Below are 21,523 nucleotides of genomic sequence, written 5' to 3'. Positions count from 1 at the left end.
AATGTATGTGGATAAAAATGCAAGAGTTAATCTGGTAGCTTCCAGGTATGGATGATATAGACCCTGTGAAATGCACGTTCTAGTTAGGAACAAGCACAGTTCATGAATACATAATTTGCTGGAAACAGGATTCAAACAGCCCATAAAAAGCACAAACAAAAGTTTTGCAGTGTCTCTAGGATAAGCTTTGCTTAACTTCTTTGAACTTTCCACCTCTGAGTCCAAAGAGCCACCTCCCTGGGCCTGCGCAGACAGATGAGAAGAAAACAGCTAAAAACACCCCAGGTGTTATTTTGGCCCAACTCAGCTCCCCTGCAGTCGCGTGAGAAACCTCTTCAGATTTTATGCTGTTCTGAGTTGCGGAAGCAGCGTGTCAGCTCCAACCCAGGGCTGCTCAGGCGAACAGGGACATGCCTTTTGTCAGGGTACAGAGGACAAGAGTCAGAATTGCCTTTCCACACAGCTGCAGTGGAAAAACCTGAGTATCTATCGCAAGCTCCCAGGGCTAACAATGCTCCCAGCACTCTCAAGGCAGCTCCAGGTCATTGCTGAAACAGTGACTGAATTTCATGGCTTCAATGAATGTCAGGTCAAGCCCTTTCTGAGCAAGCCTAGACCTGATTTTGACTGAAATGAGCGAACCCTGATGTTTTGCATGATTTCAGATGAAAACAGGTGACATTTGCCAGCTACAACAAGAGTTCTGGGTCCTTTTGAACTGAAAGCTCAAAGCAAAGCTTGGTGGCGTGTGCAAGTACAAGGCAGCTAGAAAGCCCTCAGAGCAAGCCAAGCAGGCGTGCTGCGTTCACCTCGCTGAAGTGAGGCTGGTACATTCTGCAGTCCCAGTCTGCCCATTCTCTCCCCTCCCTACAGCTGTAGGGCTGAACCCTGGGAGGATAACCAGGAGGTAAATAAATAACTGTAGGGGTTTGGGCTTAAAAAAATTTGCATTCCTCTGCAACCTTAAAAAAGCAAGTTGGGCAAACACAGCCACTTCAGTCCAGTAAGTTAGAAAAATGCAGAAGGAATGGGAAGCTGGGACAAAAATCCCTGGCTAGCACACCGGTGCTGCTCTCCAGCCATCTTACTTGTGTGGCTGCCTTGCTAAGTTATTTTTGCTTTGCAGGGAGATGGAAGGAAGGACAGGAGGAAGAAAAACGTCAGCATCATTTTTGCAAATGTATTTGAGTCCAGACAAAAGCTGCCAACAGCCAGCTGAGAGGACTGCTGAACAAACACTGCTAGAGACCTGTCATACCTCCATCTCTCGGTCATTCTGGTCTTTGCCTGTGAAAGCCAATCTCCATCACAGACACAAGCCAGGGCTGAAAAGGCTGTGCCCCTGCGTGCCACTGGCTCAGGGGCACACGCTGCGCTGAAGTCCTCTCCTCCATCACAGGGCTAGAAAGCAAGATGCCCCTTGCCACCAGACGCACACCCGCTGTGGCACGTGTCCAAGCTGTTGGGGCTTTTGTCACCTACATCTGTATGACCAGACAGGTCTCCAATCAATGGGCATTATGTGAGGAACAGCAGTACTTTGCCCAAGTAGGGGACAAGCTTCCCATCATGTGGGAGAAAACGGTTTAGCAGCTGAACCATTTCACCAATATGAAAAAAAAAGGAGCATACTGAGCACATAACGTTGCTTTACTCGCACCAGGGGAAAAGACAGTCGTCAGATGCAAAATTCTAGGAACAAATAGGTGCACAGCGTGGATGAATCCTACTGCAGATGCCGGTCCTTTCAAATAGTGTGTATAAAACTGCAAAGAGCTTGGACAGGGGGTTTCTCCATATCAGATGCACTCTGCATGCTTATCTAGGACTCTCTTACAAGAAAGTCTGCAGCCTCAAACAGTTGTCAAGCGTTGTGTTCTGGGGTGCTTTTTTTTTGGTCGTTGATTTTTGTGTGGCTGGTGGGTTTTTTTGGGGGGGGGGGTTTTTTCTTTTTTTTTGTTTTTGTTACACAGCTCAAACCAGAGCAGGAGAGAAAAACAAAGCAAAGACAGCAGCGCTTCTACACCCTTGTCTCCCTTTTTGGTATCACCTTAACCAGTCAGTTATTCACAGCTGTTGCCAAGAACTTCAAACCACTGAACTCAGCAGGCAAATCCAGCTCTGTACAGAAAGGATGGCTTGTTAGCATGGAGCTCAAGTATTTAAACAAGTACCATCACCCCACTATTTTTTAAATTTTAATTAGAAATGGGAAGGGGACATGAAAACACTGTATTCCAGCAGACTCTAAGCTGCCATAGGCACCAGCCTGGACTCCCAAATCCTCATTCACCTGGCAATTAGGGAAGCTGAGAGCTGCTGTGAGTGAAGTTTTACTTTTGCCCATTGCTGAATACAGCAATGTTCTGCTGAATTTCCCCAGGACAGCACAAAGAGGTCGTGGCTGTCCTCCTGCTTTCACGCAGGATTTTCATTCCAAGCTGTTTGTTATACTTGAAGGTTCTTACTAACTCAGAGCAGTTATTTTGTTGGGGAAAAGCCCTGTAGCTCCTTCATTATATTTTTACATCTTGACAACTCTTTCCAGCTCTGTTCTCCTGCCAAGCTCTCTTCATTCAGGCCAATGGTATGCTCTGTTATGCTCAATGAAAAACGTGTATTGATTTTAACGTTGTTAGTTTGTGGAACACTTTTGATTGCTCCGAGCAATGGACGATGTTTACCAAGTTTAAGAAATATATATTAAAAAAAGAGTATGGCACTATCCAACTATATTTTTTTTTTTATGAGCTCTACAACCACTGAGCAGAAAAACATGTTTATCTGAAAGATTACTACTTGTAATGAACAGCAATCTCATTCCACAAAAGAGAGGAAAAAAAAGACTTCAAGTTCTTTTCTTTTGTGTCCACTGATACATTTTGATTAGGCTACATTTTGTGAACCGTATCAGTCTGTTACCACCACATATCTGAGATTAGGTTAAAACAGAGTACAACTATCATCAGTTTATAGTTCTGAACTGATCATTTCTAATGTCTTCCAAGTATTATTCCACTACTGTTGCCGGTTGTGGAATGTTAAAAGCGCAATAAAATAAGGTTTCTTTAATACAGTATCAAACACAGTCTCTCTCCAAGTGAAATAACCTTTTACAGACATGCCTGGCCACAGACCAGCTCAAGCAACTGATCAATAACAGTTACAAAAGAAGGCGTTTAGCGCACGGTAACGAGAGCACCTTTAAAAGCATGTTTAGCCCTGGGATCACTGCATGTGTTCATAGCAGGAGGCAAAGCAAGTGACATCCTGCAATGTTAATACACCTGCCCGTGAATGTTTTGGTGTGGGACTATCTGTAAGTAAGGAAATCAATTCTGCCTGGAAGATAGAAACACTGGTATGTCACTGATTTTCATTCTGTAGTAAATTACAAAAACCCACGCCAGTCTTTGGAAGAATATTGCACATGTACTGTATCAAAAAAACACCACAAAACCCCACAGAAAAACAAACAAAAGAAAACCCCTAATATGTCTTCCACTTTTCAACTGTCAGTTCTGACCCTCCTGACTGCTATTACACCAGGCCAGCTTTTGAAAATACCAAGTGTAGTTTCTCTTGTCCCTTAAACCACTTTTTCATCGCAAATCCCATAATCCAATGCTACAACTTTCACTGGCTGATTGAATCTGTCAAGGTCATATGGAAAGTTGATGCTTCTGACCTTCCTCTACCTACAGTGTCTGTTGAATATTACAGTTGCAGCAGGCAAACCACACGTAGACAGAACCAAGCAAAGTACATTAAAGCCCAGGAGAATAAATGTTAAAGCACAGTGTTCATGAATACGAATATTGGACACGTGACCACCTCTGGTGGCCTCGCTCCTTCAGTTTACACAAGGGAGAAGGCAAACAGGGAAGCGCAGAGATTGATAACCAAGTGTCTGACCCAAACCCTCCCTCCTGTCCTGCTGAAGGCAAAGCCATGCTTGGAAAACCTCATTCTCACTGCATTTTGGAGAGCAAAATGAAACTGCAAATGAAAGACTTGTGGGTGGCTGCGGTTTTTATGTTTTGGTGTTGGTTTTGGTGGTTGGTTTGTTTTTTTTTTTTTGGTTAGAACGTGGCAGAATATAACAATTTACCAGCTGAGGATTAGCCCAATTTTTGTTTGTGTGGCTGCTTTGCTCAGAAAGCAACAGCTTAATGGGCATAAACAGATTCCTGGTTTTCAAAAAATAATGAAAAAACTTTAAAAAAATTAATTCCATCTGGGCTGACAATTCCCAGGGAGAACCTTCAGTCTGGAAAAAATAACTCTGCAGGATGTGCTTCAGCCTCAGCTACTGAGGGGCTGCCGGGGGGTAACGCAGCAGCATCCTGAGCAGGGAAGGATGCTGGCTGGGCTCTAAGCATGCTGATGACTCCTGCTGGGGCACACCATGGCACTGCCACCCCGGCTTTCCACCCTTTGGCTGGAAACACCAGGAGATGTCAGAACAGGACACCACAGTCCCTCTGTGCATTAGCTTAAGCTACTGGAGAAGGTGATGGCAGGGGAGCAGGCAGGTACAGCAGAGGGTGATGCCCTCAGTGGCCACTGCAAGCCAACATTTGCTCCCAGACATCCATCAAAGCCCGAGGATCTGATGCTCCAAGGCAGAGGATACCTTTCTGCTCTTGGCTGAGATCTGCCCAACAGCAGAGAGGCAAAGAGCAAAGCCAGGTCCCCCTGCCCCTCACCCTGATGGCTGTCCACTGATGTCCCCAGCTCCTCTCGTTCCTCTCTGTCCCTTTCCTGGGCACCCTTCACTGCTTTCCATTCATGTCTTCCCTGCTGCACATTGAAGCCCACCCCTCCAGCCACCTTCTCCCACAGCAGTGCCTCTCTGCCTACAGTTAGGTCCACCAAAGACCAAGATGTGGCCTCGTGCTCCTGTTTCAGCCAGATGCGCTGGGCAGGTTTGTGCACAGCACCCCACCTCCCCTTCGCTCCAGCTTAGCAGAGAAGCTACCAGACCACCAGGAGACGTGCTGTGTGCCACCCACTCCACATGCTCTCACTCATCTCCAAGCAAGTACCCCAAACCTTTCTGGTCCATGCCAGGCCTCAGATTTCATGCCCATGGTATAACGAACTCGCTGCTGGTCAGAGGACCAAAGATGCAGATACAAAAAGCACCTTCAGGAGAGCTCTTTCAGCCTACTAAGCACAGCAGGCCAGGACCACACATCTCACACAGGCCCTGGCTTCCAAAGAGGGCATACAGGCCAAGCAACATTGAATCACAGCCTTCCTTCATCTACAAGGCAGCAAGGCTTGAAGAGAAAGGAAGGAACAAAGAAGAAAACCAAACAAAAAGAAAAAGAAAGCCAGCCTTGCCCTAGGCAAATATTCCACCTCGGTTAGCTTTTGCAGACTGATCTATTTTAGTGCGCTGTTTATTATGGCCAGTATTGTATGCACATTTAAGTCACAGAGGGGATTTTTCTTTTAAGTAAACACTTTTAGAAGTGCTCTTTAAGAAGTTCCTGGGAGTAGAAAGCAGATATGTGACCGATCTTTGCTACCATCTTGAGTGAAAGGGAAGTTAAGGCAGTGTAAATATATGTTAGGACTGGAGCCCATGGAGCAGCACAGTAAGCTGCGGCAGCAACTGGACAGGCCTTTTTCCACGGAGGTAAACACGATGGGCTTGCAATGCCAAAGATAATGCACTGCCATCTCTGTGGGCAAAAGGAGAATTCTGCAGTAACACAGTTCTGGGCTAAAACGGCAAGCAGTGGGACATATTTAACTGCACTAGTCACAAGTACCACGCAGGCAGCCAGCCTTAAGGGACAGATGCCAAATTCTGTGCCAGTATATGAAAACCTGTTAATTTATGATGGATTTATTAAAATAGCCTCAGCCAGAGCAAAATTTCTACCTGCCCTAATTACAACATTCCTTGTAGACCCTTGTTCTCCCTGTCTGTTATCGAGTCTCATGAGGGTCTGTGCAGATTCACACTCCGTACCTCGCTCAGCCGAAGCTTGCTCTTGTTCCCACCTGCGCAGTCAAGTAATAAATCCTCCCCAGGACATAAGTCAACATGGAGGCTGCAAGGCAGCCTGCTCAAGGAGGTGTTCTGCTCAGCCTGTACTCCAGGCTGACCTACAGACCCAGAATTCAGAGTCACTACATCATATAGAGCCCAAAGAGCCCCAAATCTAGAAACAGAGTTCTGTTTTCTCCATGCAATGCCAGGAATGGTGATCAACAGATAACGCATTTTGTAGAAACCATGATTTCAGATGCTGAAAGGTTAATGCCAAGTAGCTGCTGATTAGATCTGTTCCCTCCCCTGTAACAAGAGCTGTAGGACAGGACACTGGAAAGGTTGTACAGCCTTAACGGGTGGATGTATCCACTTTCTCCTGCAGGATGCAACTTTTGCCCCACCAGAAATTCTGACCTAAATACTCCTCTGAGTGGCACTGGTGTAAGTGCCAGAACAGCTAAGAAAGGAATGTGTCGTATGCGTACATGCATGCATGTCCATTTGTCCATCTGTCCCAGCTGGCCAACATGAATGGAACTGATCAGGGCTTTCACGTCATTTGCCTGGGGTTTTGGAGTTTGTGTTTTTAATAACTGCCAGGTTCTCTTATTTAGGTTTGAAAGCAGAAGAGAAAAGCTAGGGGAGGTAGAAGCAGCTAAACCATATCCACGTGGACACACTTGCTTATTCAGGCTTCAGTCACAAAAAGCAAACTGATCAAATTACTGGGAAATTTTTCTACCCTTTGCATATTATTGCTCTGCTTTCCAAACTCCTGCCCTCAGCTTCTAACCCTGATCCTTGTCCAGGTCACTGGTGCAGTACAGACCACCTGATGCTTAACCTTTTGTGGACAAGGAGGAATGCAAGGATTAGCCTTTAAAGGCTATTTTCTACTAGAAAGCAATCTCGACAACATTACTTCCTTAGGCAGGCAGGCAGACACCTGACCTCATGGATTCTGCTTCTGCCACTGACAAGAGATACCTTCAGACACAGCACAATCCCCTCCTAAAAGGGCAACAAGAAAGAGACCTTTCGCTGCCCTGATCGGGTACAGCCAGGATGAGTCAGCTGCGACGCAAGCATTCATATGCTTTCAGGTGAGATGGGTCGACGAGAGACTTTTTTTCTGCAAGGAAGAGTAACCTTTCCTGAGGACATCTGCAGCCTCTCCAGCCACGTGAGAGGAGTAGCTGCAAAGAAGCTCCAGTGTCATTAGCAAGTCTGGAATGCAGCACGACCGGTGCCAACGTCAGCGATCGCCTGAACACACCCGGCTGGAAAAAATGCTCTCACTTGCTTAAACCGAGATAGATGGTCTTCTGATATGGCCCCGGCAGAAATCCCTGGGCAAACTCTTGTGCAAGTACCTCTGATGCAAAGAAAGGAGTAGTATTAAGGAAAGTGCTAACACTTTTCCTCTGGCTGGGCTAAACTCTGAAAGGATGCTTAGAATCATTCTCTAAGAATTAGCGTAATCAAAACAACAAAAAAAATTTCCATGGTGTTTCTGTCCTAGCTAATGTAAGCTCTATTCTGAGTAGACTTCTAAGGATTTTGAACTACCGTGGACTTTTCAAAAAACCCATGCAGAGAAACACAAAACAGCAACAATGAAAATCCTCTTAATTCAATCTATGCTTTATCACACAAGGCCACAGCAGGGGATTTTTGGCTGTGGGAATACAAATACTCATCGATGCTACAGCTCAGGGTCCTGCTCTGATTACTACCCAGAGAATGAGATGGTCCCAGTTTTCAGTCTAAATACACCAGACTTGGTGGAAAACCCCAGGTGGCCAGGGGAAGCCTCAGCAACACCAAAACTGCATGCCAGCTGCTCCATGTTGCACTGCTGCAGCTGCAGAGCTGCGGCTGCAATGCCCTTGATGCTTTCTGATCTGCTGCCTCCCGGCAGCAGGCAGCCTGCCCTTCACACTTCTGCATCACTAGCTAAAAGTGATCCTGCCCATTTGCTTCTCAGCCCCTAAGGGACTGTTTTCCCCCTCAACTCTCCCAGCTGTGGTGCAGGACCAGTCTGAGTGGGCCCCGGTGACAGAAGCATGACGCAGAGCTCACAGGGAGGCTGTGCTGGCGCTGTGGGGTAATCCACACCTTGCTGCGCTGCGCCAGCAGATACTGATAAGCAGACAGTGAAGGGTGGCAGTGGTCCTTGCTGCATCCCCAAGCTCCCCCATCCCACAGGAGAATGCTCTGGGGAGCCTCTCTGCTCCTCTCCGGAGTCACCCCACCTCCTTCCCTTGGTCAGTCTCTTGCAGCTTGGTGAAGGTTTCCCTGTCTTGTGTTTATCAAGCCTGACGGCTCTCCTGCTCCGAGCACCTCTGAGTCACTCGGTCTGCTTGCCTTGCTCCAGCTCCCACCCTGCCACACACCGCGGAGGCTTTACAAGCAACATGACTGACACAGCAGGGAGCCAAAATCTGTGGGGAGGTAACTGTGATGATTACTTCTTCATGTGCAAGTGCACCAGATGCACTGAGAAATGAAAATGACTGCTGAAGCAACAGGAGAGGTGGAGGGCAAGAGACTGCCTGGTTGCCTCCTTCAGTCCCCTAACAACGGGGACGGAGAGTACAGGAGAGCTGCAGGAGGGCTTGGGGACAAATAAGCCCAAAGGGGAGGAGGAAACAGAGCAGAAAGGAGAAACCGGGCATAAGGCTGCAAGTCTTGTGCCATGGGAGCAAAATTTGGGAAGGCTCCTGCAGAAAGCACCAGGTGCACCTTTAACGCTTTCCCCTACAGCATTTGGGAAGAAGCAACATCTACTCCAAAAGCAACTCTGTCTTGGAGATCTGCTGGTTTATGAATCAAGATTCCCTCATGGAGAGGAAAGCACTTTCCTCCCTAGAGCTGACCTCAAACACCATCACCTCTGCCATATCTGGATGACCTTCCAAGCCCTCCTTGAAGGCTCATCTACATGCCTGGCTTTCAACACCCTGCTGCCCTGGCTACTCAAGTGCTACTTCATGGGCTGAACGTCCAACCCTGCAAGGCTCTCGCTTTCTCCTGCCAACCCCATCCAGTGCTTGGTATCTGCAGCACCACGCGGAAGGGACCCTGGGAGCAGAGCCCAAGCACTCACTGCATACAGCACAACACTGCACGAACCGACAAACCGGGATCAAGCATCTCTTAATGTCGAGACAGCAAGCTTTACTCACGTTCTGATCCTTCAGGAACTGACAGCAAGAGGAAGAAACACCGGTCAGCGGGATCAGCCAGCACAGTTGGGATTATAGCTGAGGTTTTGTCTTCAAACTTTACTTGGTTGTGTGGGGCTCTTTAAGGACCTAATCTCTGTGTGACTGTTCCCAGCACCAGCCGAGCCCCTGCGGATAATAAGGACTTAAGGAAGCACCATCTAATGACGGCTGTGCTCTCAGGCAGGCTGGCTGGAGCTCTGCCATGTCTGTGCTGCCCCGGCCATCTCCTCCACACCAGCTAGATACCCCATGTTTTCCCAGCTGCCCCTCTGAAAGCTGTTTTCTCTCAATAAGCACCCAGAGCTGCTCACAGCACCCCAGAGCTGCTCACTCAAAGCAGAACTAAGGAGACAAATAGGGTTAAAGCAGCACAGTTTGGGCTAATGGCTTAAAACCTCACCGGAACTTGGTGTGGGCACTGCTGGGCAGAGATGTGGGCATCACTAACGCAACTCAGCTGATCCCAACACTCCTGTCTGTAGTGGTTGTTTTGGGGCTTTTTTTGATATCTGTGGAGGAGAGACCAGCTAAAAGCAACTCCTGTGTTAATGCAGAGTATGTTCAGAGGTGTGATAAAACTCAGTGCACACCACTAACCAGTCATCTGACCGGGTAATGCCTTGTGATACCATACCCAGTCTGTAGGACTAGTTAAACTGCTGCTGGTTCCCATTCTTGGGATTGTTAATTAAAGCAGAATTTGTCTCCGCTTTTCAATAGTGTTCTGCATATCCACATCAGTGAGGAGTGGGGGCCAGCAGCATCCCCACAGCAGGAGCACTGGGCTGGGCGGTGGGTCCTTCTCTCTACTGTGCAGCCAGATTAGTTTTAAGCATTCACATTCCAGTACAGTGAGAGAAAACTTCTCCCCCAGAGCACAGCCTGCCACCTTTCAAACAAGGTCAGGCACTGACCTCCTCCCCCACTGCCAATGACCTTATTAGCACTGATCATGATTCTAATAATATCCCGCATTGTAAGCGGGCCATCTGCCATAACATTTCACTATAAACTTGGGGAATTGCTTGGTTTGAGGACGCTCGTGTCCAAGCAAGCCAACTGCCCCCCCCCAGGAACACACACCTTCCCCACAGCTTTAAGCTAAATGTTGCAGAAGGGCACCTCCAGCTCAGAGCTCAAGCATGCAGAGAACAGCACAAATCCGTGCCCAGGTGCTGGCTTCAGACAGAGGACAAAGAGAGTGTAAAAATCCATCACTCCAGCATCAACAGCCTCCAACCCCTTTTACAGTGGGGACACCAAGTAACTGCGTCGCTGAAACCCAAAACCAAGGCCAAACACTAACCAGATGTTCAGAGTCAGAAGTAAAGTGCCAAGACTGCCGAGAGCAGAGATCAGCCTTACTTTTGTGCCGTGTACTCCCTGCTGCATGGGCAGCAGAAAGATTTTATTATCTTAACACATTAGTTATTGTTAAGCTGAATATTTTCACTGCCATTACAGGAGCTCTCATAACAGACAGATAAACTTGTGAAAGAACTAACTGTGTTTGATAGCTATTCATTTAGAAGAAGCCAGAGTTTGAAATGCTTACTCAGTTAGGACATCAGTCTAGTAACAAGACTCTGGGTGTTTTACAGTAGCTCATCTCCACTCAGCCTTCAAAGGCATTTTCAATGTACTACTCCTGTGAGGTCAAAAAGTGCAATTAGGCACAGAGACTGACAGGGCAACACTTTAAAGCAGCCTGCATCATCGCAAGGCTTTGAAAGTGGCTTTCCAAATCCTTGGCCTTTCCTCTAATCAAAAGGCCATCATCCGATGTGGCACAAGAGGCTACATGGGGCAAAGGGTGTCAGTGCCTGGTTCTCTGCTGTTTTATGAACAGCAATAAAACGACATTAATAAGCCATATGTAAAACTGTGCCTGTGTGGGGCAACATTCACCCAAGTACCTCAAAGCATTTATTTTAATGCCAGCCAAACAATATTTATAAGGGCACGTTTTCAAAGAGCTCAGCTCCTAACTTGGAAATCTAACCACTTATTTAAACGCTCTGCGGAAGATGTCAGATGATAGGCTCTCCAGAAAGCCTGGCACATCTTGTTTATATTTGTTTTAAAGCTTCCGAACAGCTCAATTACATAAATGCATGTTACTACACCCTCCAGATGGGTGAACCAAGTGGCAGAAAGCTATTGTCAGCAAAGGGATTACCTCAAACTGATGCTATGCCACTAAAGAAATCCACCAGCTCCACATGCTTGTTCAGAGTCATTCTCCTTGGAGGCATCTTCCACCACCTTTCCCTCAGCTGGCTTTGCTGGGCTAATGCAATCATGAGCAAGAGAAGGAGCTAGGTAGCTTCACTGACACAGAAGCAAGACAGGACACCATGGCCGAGTATAGCTCCATATTTTTAAGGATCATCTTTGCCTCAAACTCTCTCTGGGGGTAGGGACTTGCAGGTTTGGGTGTGTATTTGAATCCCAGTGTTAGCTACTGCTATAGATCAGGGCTGGAAGATGTAAAGCTTGAACTTCCTTCCCCACGTGGATCTGGCAGTGCCACAGCTTGTAGCACAGCACCTGCTAAGGTGCCAGAGCTTACTGTACAAACACACAACCCTCTGCACTCCCTTGTTCAACCTCTGACTCACAGCCACGCAAGAGTAAATGTAAGAGCTGCCGCAGCTTGCTAGCTGGGCCTCAGCACCCCATCTTCCTCCTTCCAGTGCGGAGGAAACCCCTGAGGCTTGTAGAGCACAGCATTGCATTGGCACTGGGTCACCGGCACAGAGCCTGCGCTTGCAGATCCAAGCAGACTTGGCAGGACTGCAAGCTCCAGGTGCGTGCACTGAGCACGTGCAAAGAAACTCTCCCAAACTGGAAAGCCAAAAGGTGGCAGAAGAGACGGCCACAGGCAGTTCTCTCCCTTCAGAGAATGGCTAAGGACCATTTCCCTCTCTCAAAACCTGATACAACAGCTCACTTCAGCGGAGGGAGCTCTTTGCTGCCCACAGGAATTCTACAGTGCTTAAAATCAGGCTTAAGTATTCTGCAGAACTGGAACCTCAATCTGGAGGGCTTTGCCCTTAAAAAAGGAAAGTAAGCCTCAGAAGCAGGAGGTGGCATGCCATGGCCTGTACAACATTGCAATATGCCCATAAAAGGTTTCAAAATGTATCTGCTTAAGTGCATGCAGCAGCTCAGAAGGGTTTAGAGTCACATCCCAAAAGAATTTCTCTCCTGCTTTTTTAGGCAAGTGTGAGCAGCAGTCAGCACTTTACCATCATCTTCCCAACCAGAAAACCAAGGTTACTCTTGGCTGATATTAATAATGTAAATGCTGCTGGCTTTACCCTTTGGGGATGGTGGTTTGCTCACGCCACAGGGAGAAGATCGGGGCAACGTGAGCTGCAGACAGGAGCGGAGGCCCTGCATTGCCAGGGCTGGCTGGTGAGGAGAGGAGAGGCTGGCAGAAGAATATCTCTGCTGAATTTGCTTGGCCTGCCTCCCGAAGAAGCTGGCCTCCAAAGTGCGGTCTCAGGACAAATTTGTAGCCGCTGCTCTGCTTTCCAACACGTTCAAGGAAAATACACACAAGTCTGAGGCCCAAGAAAAAGCTGTAATAGATTAATTCATTAGCTGCAGGAAGAAAGAAAAGGGAGGAGAGCGGTCCTGTGCCTGCCCCTTGCACCACGAGTGCCTCCCGACTTGCCACCCTGCACCTGCACCTCTGCCAGCCTCTTGACCCAGGGACCCCTCGCATGAGACTGGCACCCCCAAACACCAGGAAACAGCAAAGGCATCTTCCCCTTTGTGGGCAAGCCCTCAGGAGACACGTGGGGTCAGCAGGTCTGGGGCACAGACAATGCTCTCCGTGTTCAGAAATGTAAGACCTTTAGAGGACATTTCTACAAACACAAGTCTGGACCTAGTGTTCCCCTGTGACCATGCACTGCCACAGAAAGGAGATCTGTTCAGTGCTGCCCTGATGAGTCAAACCCCAACCTTGCCCCAGCGAGGGCTGCCAAGACACTCCACTTACAGGTTCCCATGAGAGGGCAGAAGAAGAGTCCCAATGAATTCACCTTGCAGCACAAGATGGGCACCAAAGACCCACCAGGGTCCACCCCTCCCCCCTACTGATGCTTTGATACTCATCAGTCCAGAGCCACCCCAAGGGCAAGACCACCACCTTGGAGACTCTCGCTCCCAGGCCTGGCTTAGCAAGGCCACGCACCAGGCAGGGGAAGAATCACATTGCTTTGTGCCAACAAAGCAGTCAGATGGGGGACAATGCAAAAGACCTACCAGAGGTAGGAGAGGATGGCAGGAAGAGACTTACTCCTCTCCACAGAAAAACATGGTGGCCAGGGAAAAAAGTCTTCAGAAGTGACTTTCACTGTTATTGATATTAGCTGATGAACATCTTCACTTTGACCAAGCCTGTGCAACAGTTCTACAGCTTTACATGAGGAAAGCAACACAGATGCTTAGGTGTTCCAAGCACTCACTGCAAAGCAAATACCCAAATTTGTCTAAAATGGACCCTCCACATGAGTAAGTCTGAGGTCTGTCAGGTAGGCCAAATCTGGAATATGATGGACCAACACTTTCGGGAGAAAATTGCCTAATCAATTAAGAAAATGTGAACTCTTAAATATTTAACTACTGCTGCTACAACAAGTGTCACACTGATAGCTTTAGAGGGTATTTCCTTTCAGGCAATTCCCTGCAAGCTTCCTCACAGGCTCTTAACATCCACCTCTGTACTGATGGCAGCAACCTCTGTACTGACTGATGGCAGTTAACTGTGTGGCCCCTCCAGCTCATACCTCCAGGAGCCCCCAGGAAGCCCTCTATGCTGGCATGGGTCTCACTTCTCAGTTTCCATCAGAGCTACACAGTACTCCAGGACTTCCTCCACACTTCCAGCAATGAGCTGAAAAGGGACCATACCTCCAGGGTAGCACCAGAATTAGACTACACACCAGGAAACCTATGACATCCAGCCTTTCTTGCCATGTTACCGCTGGACAACACTGGGTTTTACAAAGCACACAACCTTGGAAATGTAAAGCCCAAGATAAAGTGTTCCCTGCTGAGGCTGCTCAGTTGCAGAAAGACCCAGTAGAGGTAAGGACAGGGCCAATCTCTTCTCCCTCCATAGTACACCTCAAAAATCAACTGTTTCTTTAAAGCACAGACAAGGAATTCTCGCCAAGGACTCTGCCTTACATCTTTGCAAATGGCTGGCAATGAATAAGACCCTCCTGCCCCTTGCTGTCTATTGGTGTCCCTGCAGCAGAGTCACCAGGTAACACCAGCCTGTTTCCAGGTACATGCGTTCATCACCCAGCATGTCTGCACAGAGCTAGAACCAAGGGGATTTCAGCTCAGACACTGGACTTCAGGTTCAGCATCTACAGCGCTCCGTCCTCCTGCTAACCCTGCTGTAGAGGCAGTAACCTGCAATGGAGAAGCAAAGGGACAGATCAGGGCAGCAACCTTTTAAACCATGATAGCAAGATTCACCAGTGCTTGTCTGTCACGGTTCAGCTGTTGAAACTGCTGGGACAGCGAACCTATGGATAATGCTCAATATATCAAACATGCCCTGCACAGACATCTGTCCTACAGAAATATCAGTTAGGCTGATTAAATCAACAAGGTGTATGTTTCCCTGGGAAGCTGAACATGCCTAGGGAGGTCACACACCAGCCTAGTTACCAGCCTGACCCCAACAGAGAGCGTCTGCAGTCCAGACACCGCGGCGGGGTTGGGAGATGCTCAGCCACCAGCACCACCAGGTGAGCTTCTCTGTCAGCAGTCTCCAACCCACAGCTGTGCCAAAAGCCTGCACAGAGGCACTGCAGAAGAGTACACACAGCACGTGTGCCAATTAAATTACGCTGCGAAAACACAGAGCTTATTGTAACCCATACACAAGAAGGGATCAGACCTAAATACTGTTTTTTATTTAAGCTACTTTAAGAGAAATATAATAGCAACAGTTATTATAAATAAGTCTAAATAAATTTTTCCCTGCTTTTAGATGTTTGATTCAGTAGTTATAAAAAGCACTTACGATGTGCCGTAAGACAAATGAGCATTCAGACAAGACAGAAAGCTGCTGCAAATCTACTCATCACCAAATGCCCTTGCTATGCAAGTAAGTGCCTTAATGACCGATAGAAAGAAAAGCTTTCTCACAAAAGTGATTTGGCTCAACATTGTTCACCTCATTTATTTGCATCTCCATTACACTGAGCTGAGACATGCAGTCAGAGTGTCTCCAAAAATATCTCTATGGCTTTGTTTGCTTTCTTCTTCCTCTGTTAGAGCATAACCATATGCTAAGTTTGGTGGGTGTTTTTAGTTGTTTCCTAGTTTGGAGTTTATTTAAATTTTTAAAAAATAGATTTGATTGCAAACCAGTAACATTCAGAAAAAATTCTAGTGAAGTCAGCATAAAACAGCTACAAATTAGCATGGAAACTATAAAGAACAGCCTCAGGTACACTGGTTTCAAGATCATATGGTACGTACACTGCCCAAGCACAGCGACCTTTTTAGATTGCCATGGGACTTTGCATACTATTACCAGATAATAGCTTTTCTTCTAGAAAACAGACAATTTAAACAAAACTGTACTTTTAACTGTTGATTTTATGCCTGTTCAGACAATTAGCTTGCTTTTTTTAATATAGAGCTGCTTTGAAACATGCAATAGCTGAACGATGTTTTTTAAATTAGACCTCACAAAGTCAAAATTCATACCCCTGAAGTTTTCACCACACTATTTTCTGTCTTTCAAAATGCTCTTCAAAAACTTTGATTTGCATATGGGAACATTTACATTCATAAAGCAAATTTAAAGAAACAGCAACACACCCCACAAAGCTGGGCTTGTAATTTTTTTTTTTTAAGCCATGAGTCCATAGTGCAGATACCTAAACTGTGAACAGTGTAAACCAAAGCCGCTGTGAACACCTGGTGTGCTTTACCTTCATGTATTTTTATATAATATATCACTATCTCCTAATACTCATCCTTCAGCCTACTGCTCAATTAGTGTTTCTAGTGACCGCTTTTTTTTTTCCTTCCTGACATCTTCAGAAACCCAAGACACAACTAAGGATTTGCTGGCCAGGGAATTAAGAATCAGCCAGGCTCATACCACGCCCGCCTGATCCAGCCTGAATAGGAAGGTTAATGACTTCATGAGCGCTTGCAGACAGCCCACCACAGTGCTACAACAAGCCTTTGTACGAATCGCCACGAGCCAGCAAACCGTGTCCTGACCCTTGCAAAAAGCACCAGCTATGCACGGGACGGTGCACACCAAGCTGGGGATAGAAGCCGATGAATGAACCCAAAAGACCATCCGGCTTTACAGCGATGACAATACACTCCTCTCCTTTGCTCACAAGGTCTCAGAGGTACCATGGGACCTGCCTAGGAGGCAACCGCAGACCATCGGCCGCTGCCCAGCAGCCCTCGTGGTCCTTCTGGAAGGAGGGGGGGCAGTGGTGGCTGGCTCTCATACCTCTGGGCTGCCCCCCAACAAGCAGTGCGGCTTGCCCGTCCATTCACACAAATTCAGACAACACTGTTCTTCCAGAATAACGAGGGGGGAAACACGAGTACAGTGAGAGCTTTCTTGGCATCCGATTCAAATCTGTGAACAGCTTCTCACAAGGAACTATTTTTAAGTTTCATATCAATCTGCTTGAGAAAGGTTCCTTCTGCTGCCTACAAATGTGCAAACTCCCCCTTCTAAGAACCACAGCTCAGGACAGCAAGATCCAGCCCCGCACTTGCAACCTAATCAAGACTCAGTACTTCATGACCAAAGCACTGCGCAACGACACGACGCTCCTGCAGATCACGCCCTGGTGAGCCCCACCCGAGCAGCAGCGGAGTCCCCTCCATTACCTTCAGGAGTCCTGTGTGTTCTTCACAAGCTTACAGGTAGCACACATTCACCCAAGAAACAACCCACGTTGAGGCAGGCTGACTGCTTCTGGAAGCATTGCTACTCTTACCTCTGCAACGGGGGCAAGACCGGTATATGTGATTGAAGGGGAAAAAAAAGAAAAAAGTGAGACACAGTAAGGGTACAGATGCTGTGCATGACCTGATCAGTGAGGTGAAACTATTGTATGCTGGGTTACCAGAAGTTCCTGTACGAAGGCATTGTTCAGGCTAAGAGGTCTGTGAGAAAAAATACCACAAGGAACAGCACTACACAATGGATGCAGATAAGCAACCTCTGAACAAAGCCCTGAGCGACTGCAAGACAAGGGGAAAACTTACTAGCTGCAAGCATCCGATATCCTGCCTCCAATAAAGCAACACAGATGTTCTGCTAATGCAGGGCGTGAAAAGATGAAAAGAGCACTAAGCAGCTCTTGAGCCCTCCACAGGAGAGAGGGTCAGTGTTCAACAGCTGTCAGAGGGAAACAGCAGCTGAGTGCACAAAGATGTCCACAGGACGGGCAAGAAAAGCCTCTTTTTAAAAGGTCTAGGAATGCAACATCTCTCTAGTTAGCAGTAAGGGAGGCCACCGTTGTGACCATGAGCCCCTCGATACCATTCCACACAGGCCTTTGCAAGCCCAGCTCTAGCCCAAGAACAGAAAGACCATTGTTCAAGAGTTTAGTCACCAGGGCAGTTATCTCCACTGGGAAATGCATGGTGTGTACACACACAAACACACGCACGCACAGAGGCTGCGGCGTTGGGGACTGCACCTCTCCATGGCACAGCAGAACCGGGGCTCTGCTCAGCAAGAGCAACTGGAGCCCTGGGGCTGGAGGAAGAAAGGGCTTCAAGACCCAATTCTTGTTTGAGAAGTGGGGTGCAGAAATAGCCCCACCATCAGCCCTTGGCCATGTGCTCTGCATAGCCTGACCTCTCCTCTCAGTGCATTTTCCAAAGGCAGAGCTGCTGGCCCTCCATAAGGCTTTCCTAAGCCTGAAAAATCTGGAAAATCTGTTCCCTGGAAAATTCAGGCCACTTAACTAGTACATACTGGGCATCTGCTACTGTGTCAAGAGGAAACTGCAATGAGAACATTAGTTAGCAGGCAGCTACACAGGAAACACGCTGAGCTGTAGAAGATCATATTCTACTCCTTTGGCATTTTTTGCTTTCTCAACATGATGTTCCCCATCCTGTTCCCCACCGCTGAAGTGGGAGAAGAGCTTGCTTGTGCCAGCGGGTGGGATGTGAACCCCAGCTGCCCATACACTGAGGGCCGGCACAGAGAGCCTGGGGGTGCTGCAGACACTGCACCCCAACCAGCACACATGGAGACCCACTGGGTGACAGTGGACTACAGTGCAGCTCTGAGCCAAGCCAAGCTGGATGGCTGCACAGGGGACAGACGCTTCCCCAGGATGCTGCAAACATCAGGCAGGTTCTGCAAGGGGCATTGTACTACCCTACACAGCATGACAGCACTCCTTTCAGTACACAAACAAACGCTATAAAATGTAGACATATTAATCTCTTCATTCAAAGTATCTGCACTGCCACTGGCTACAATTCAAAAGTTTCAAGGGCATAAAGAACATAACTTTTCTTCCCTCTGATAAAAATATTTTTGTCTCTTGCTGTCAGCAAATCAGCAATGTAAATGAACATTTGAAAGTCACCGTATAACTAAGAGTCATTGCATATAATCAGATTAACAAGAGCAAAACCAAACGCCAATAGGAAGCTTGAACTTCTTGGTAAAAGGAAACAGAAGCAAAAATATGACAAGCCACAAACAGTAATAAAATAGGTAAACCCGTGTTAGACCGGATCCAGCCCCAGTCTGAACCTGTGCATACATAATTCCACCAGTTCTGTTACTCATTATGTACATTAAAATAAACCCAAATCTTTTCAAGCAACCGTTGAAGTTCAAGGGAAAACTTTTAAGCTTGTAAATTTTACCCGATTCCTTCTAGAAACTCGAACAGGTTAATTACCCTGATCAAAACAAACACAATGTCAAGAGTTCTCAAAAGCAACCAGTTACCCATATTGTCTCAGGGTCTTTACCATCCTATTTAAAACACCTTTGAGGAGCCACACTTCTGTGAAAAAGAAAAAGTGGATGCTCCTTTCCCCAGAACTGGGGTGAAGCAACCCTACAGAGATGCCCACCCCTGCTTCTGCGAGCCCCCCGTCCCCTGCCCTGACTCAGACCCTGGGTATTTGGTGAATTCTGGAAGCAACCCCTGGAGCTCCAACAGTGGCAAGCAACCAAGAGCCATTTCTGCCTGCAAAATGACTCCACAAAGATAAGGACTAGTAAAAAGGCTAGTGCTGTAAGTCAGACAGGCCTAGCAGAGCCATCGTGTTTGCATGTCCCTTGCAGAAAGCATTTTCCCAACGCCCATTTTTCTGGGAGCGCTGCTCTCTACTAAATATTTTGGCTGTTCCTCATCTACAGGACAGCATTAGAGTCCATCTGCAACTCTGTCTCCAGGAAATACACAAAAGCTGATTCATTATCTTAAAATACCACTTTCATTTCTGCTCATTAAAAGCACATTTCAGATCCCTGTGCCGAATGCGCAGCCAATGTGCTCTGGACACAAATTAAAGCACTGGGTTTCAGTTCTCTACTTTTCTCATTTCAGTTTCATTTGTTGCCCGCAACGTACATTCTCCATTTTAAGGACAGTTATATCGGACCTGAGCTACCATCAGAAAATGCTCTGGATAAAATCCTCCCTCTCCCTGCAATGCCTGGCATTCCAGGCAATTGCATTTGATGTCAGACCCAACCTAGATTTCGGGAGCTACGTCCTGCACCAGCAGCATCCTCCCTGCAGAAACAGAGCAATAAACAGCTGTTCTGCGCATCCCACACCCCAGCATGCCGAGCCATTCGGCAGAGAAGGAAAAGCAAGTGAGCTTAGGTAATGCACGCGTTAGACAGTCCTCACCTTTAGGGAGTCAAAGCAGGCAATAACTCGACCATTTTCCACATGGCAACTCCGTGACGGATGGGCGAACTTGCACTCTGCATCAGACCGAGAACAAGTACCTCTCTGAAACTCTCGACACACTTCCAACGTCAGCCATTTTGTATCACGAACCAGGGAAACGTTTACAGCCATATTAAAAAACAAAAATTAAAATGCAAGCAATCGCACCCTTCTTCAGGGCAGTATTTACTGCTGATCTTTTTTTTTCTTCTTTTTTTTTTAAAAAAAGGGTAAAAAAGTGAATTCAAGTTAAATGTGAAGAAATAACTAACTTGTTGCTTTGGTAGAACTCCTATTCATCAGCACTTAGGTTTTCATTTAAGTCAAATCGTGTTTGTTTAAACAAGAATTAAACATAAAGCCAATCATAAAATAGAAATCTTATCAGAACAACTGAAAATCAAATTAGAGGCCAGCTCCTAAAAGTGCAATTGTAGAAGTTAAAATATAAGTGTTATATTTTGTGCCACTGCCGAAGTTACTTGCAAATAACTGGCAGACTTTCAAAAGAATTCTGTGCTCTCCAGTTAATGGTTTCAATTATTCTTGCAAAAAGCATATGCTGCTGGCAGCACTTCAGTTTGTGGAATGGTCTCGGTCCTTGGGGAGAAAACTTCGGTTTTTTTTTTTCCTTCTATTTCTTGCTTCTAAAAATTACGGTTCGCGAGCATCAAAACAGGCAAAAGGACGTCTCTTTTTTTCGCTCTTTCTTTTCTTTTAAATATTTGCTACATACTCGGGGGAAGGAAATAAAAAAATAAAATGGCTGAGCAAACTGCGTGTAAATGGGGAGCAAAAAAAAAGGGCAAGGCTGGAGGAGTTGCCGTCAGGGCACGAACCGCAAGCAACGCCGAATTAAAAAGAGAGGGGGGCGAGGGGCAGAGAGAGGCAGCCCTAGACAGAAATCCAAGCAGCGGTGGCTTCAGGAAAGGCACTTTTCAGCAACCTGCAGGAAAAAGAGAAATAGAATCAGCCAGGAGCCGAGGGCCGCCCCCGCTCAGGCGGGCGCGGGGCTGCCCGCCCCACGGCGCTGCGGCGCGGCCCCGGCAGCCATTGTCGGTACCGGGGGCATTTCCCGCACCAAGCTGCGCATGGGAGGAGGAAGCGACCAATGGCGTCTACCGTTGCAGCAGCGCGCCCGGGCAACCGACCAATAAAAGAGGCCGTTTCATAGCGGCCCGGGCTAGTAGAGGCCGGGTTTTGTGCCCGCCGCACGGAGAAGCGCCTCGGCCCGGCCTGTGGGGCGGCCCGAGCCGGGGGACCCACACCGCACACCGGCGGGGACGGGACGGGCGAGCCCAGCCTCCGGCCGGCCTCGGCGCGAC

At 47.4% G+C, this 21,523-nt stretch overlaps 1 protein-coding gene across 17 annotated transcripts in view; it reads right to left on the bottom strand.

The window, feature by feature from the left end:
- Window positions 1–21,523, bottom strand: part of MBNL3 (muscleblind like splicing regulator 3) — a 93,108-nt gene that overhangs the window by 38,249 nt on the left and 33,336 nt on the right. For 11 of the 17 annotated variants that reach the window (XR_012662715.1, XR_012662716.1, XR_012662718.1 and 8 more), the window contains exon 2: window positions 20,157–21,144. The exons of 2 other annotated variants lie outside the window; for them this stretch is intronic. Coding sequence is in view for 8 of the 15 variants with exons in the window: in XM_075106814.1 (XP_074962915.1) it covers window positions 20,157–20,330 (174 nt within the window). In the remaining 7 variants the exon portion in view is untranslated. Of the gene's footprint in view, window positions 1–17,145; window positions 17,262–20,156; window positions 21,145–21,261; window positions 21,437–21,523 lie in introns of those variants that run through there. 4 more of the 17 variants (XR_012662719.1, XM_075106822.1, XM_075106823.1 and 1 more) reach the window with 2 other exon arrangements.

Source organism: Phalacrocorax aristotelis, chromosome 11, assembly GCF_949628215.1.
Source record: "Phalacrocorax aristotelis chromosome 11, bGulAri2.1, whole genome shotgun sequence".
NCBI classification, from domain to species: domain Eukaryota; kingdom Metazoa; phylum Chordata; class Aves; order Suliformes; family Phalacrocoracidae; genus Phalacrocorax; species Phalacrocorax aristotelis.
Note: the sequence above shows the minus strand (reverse complement) of the source record. Positions and strands in the feature narration are given on the sequence as shown.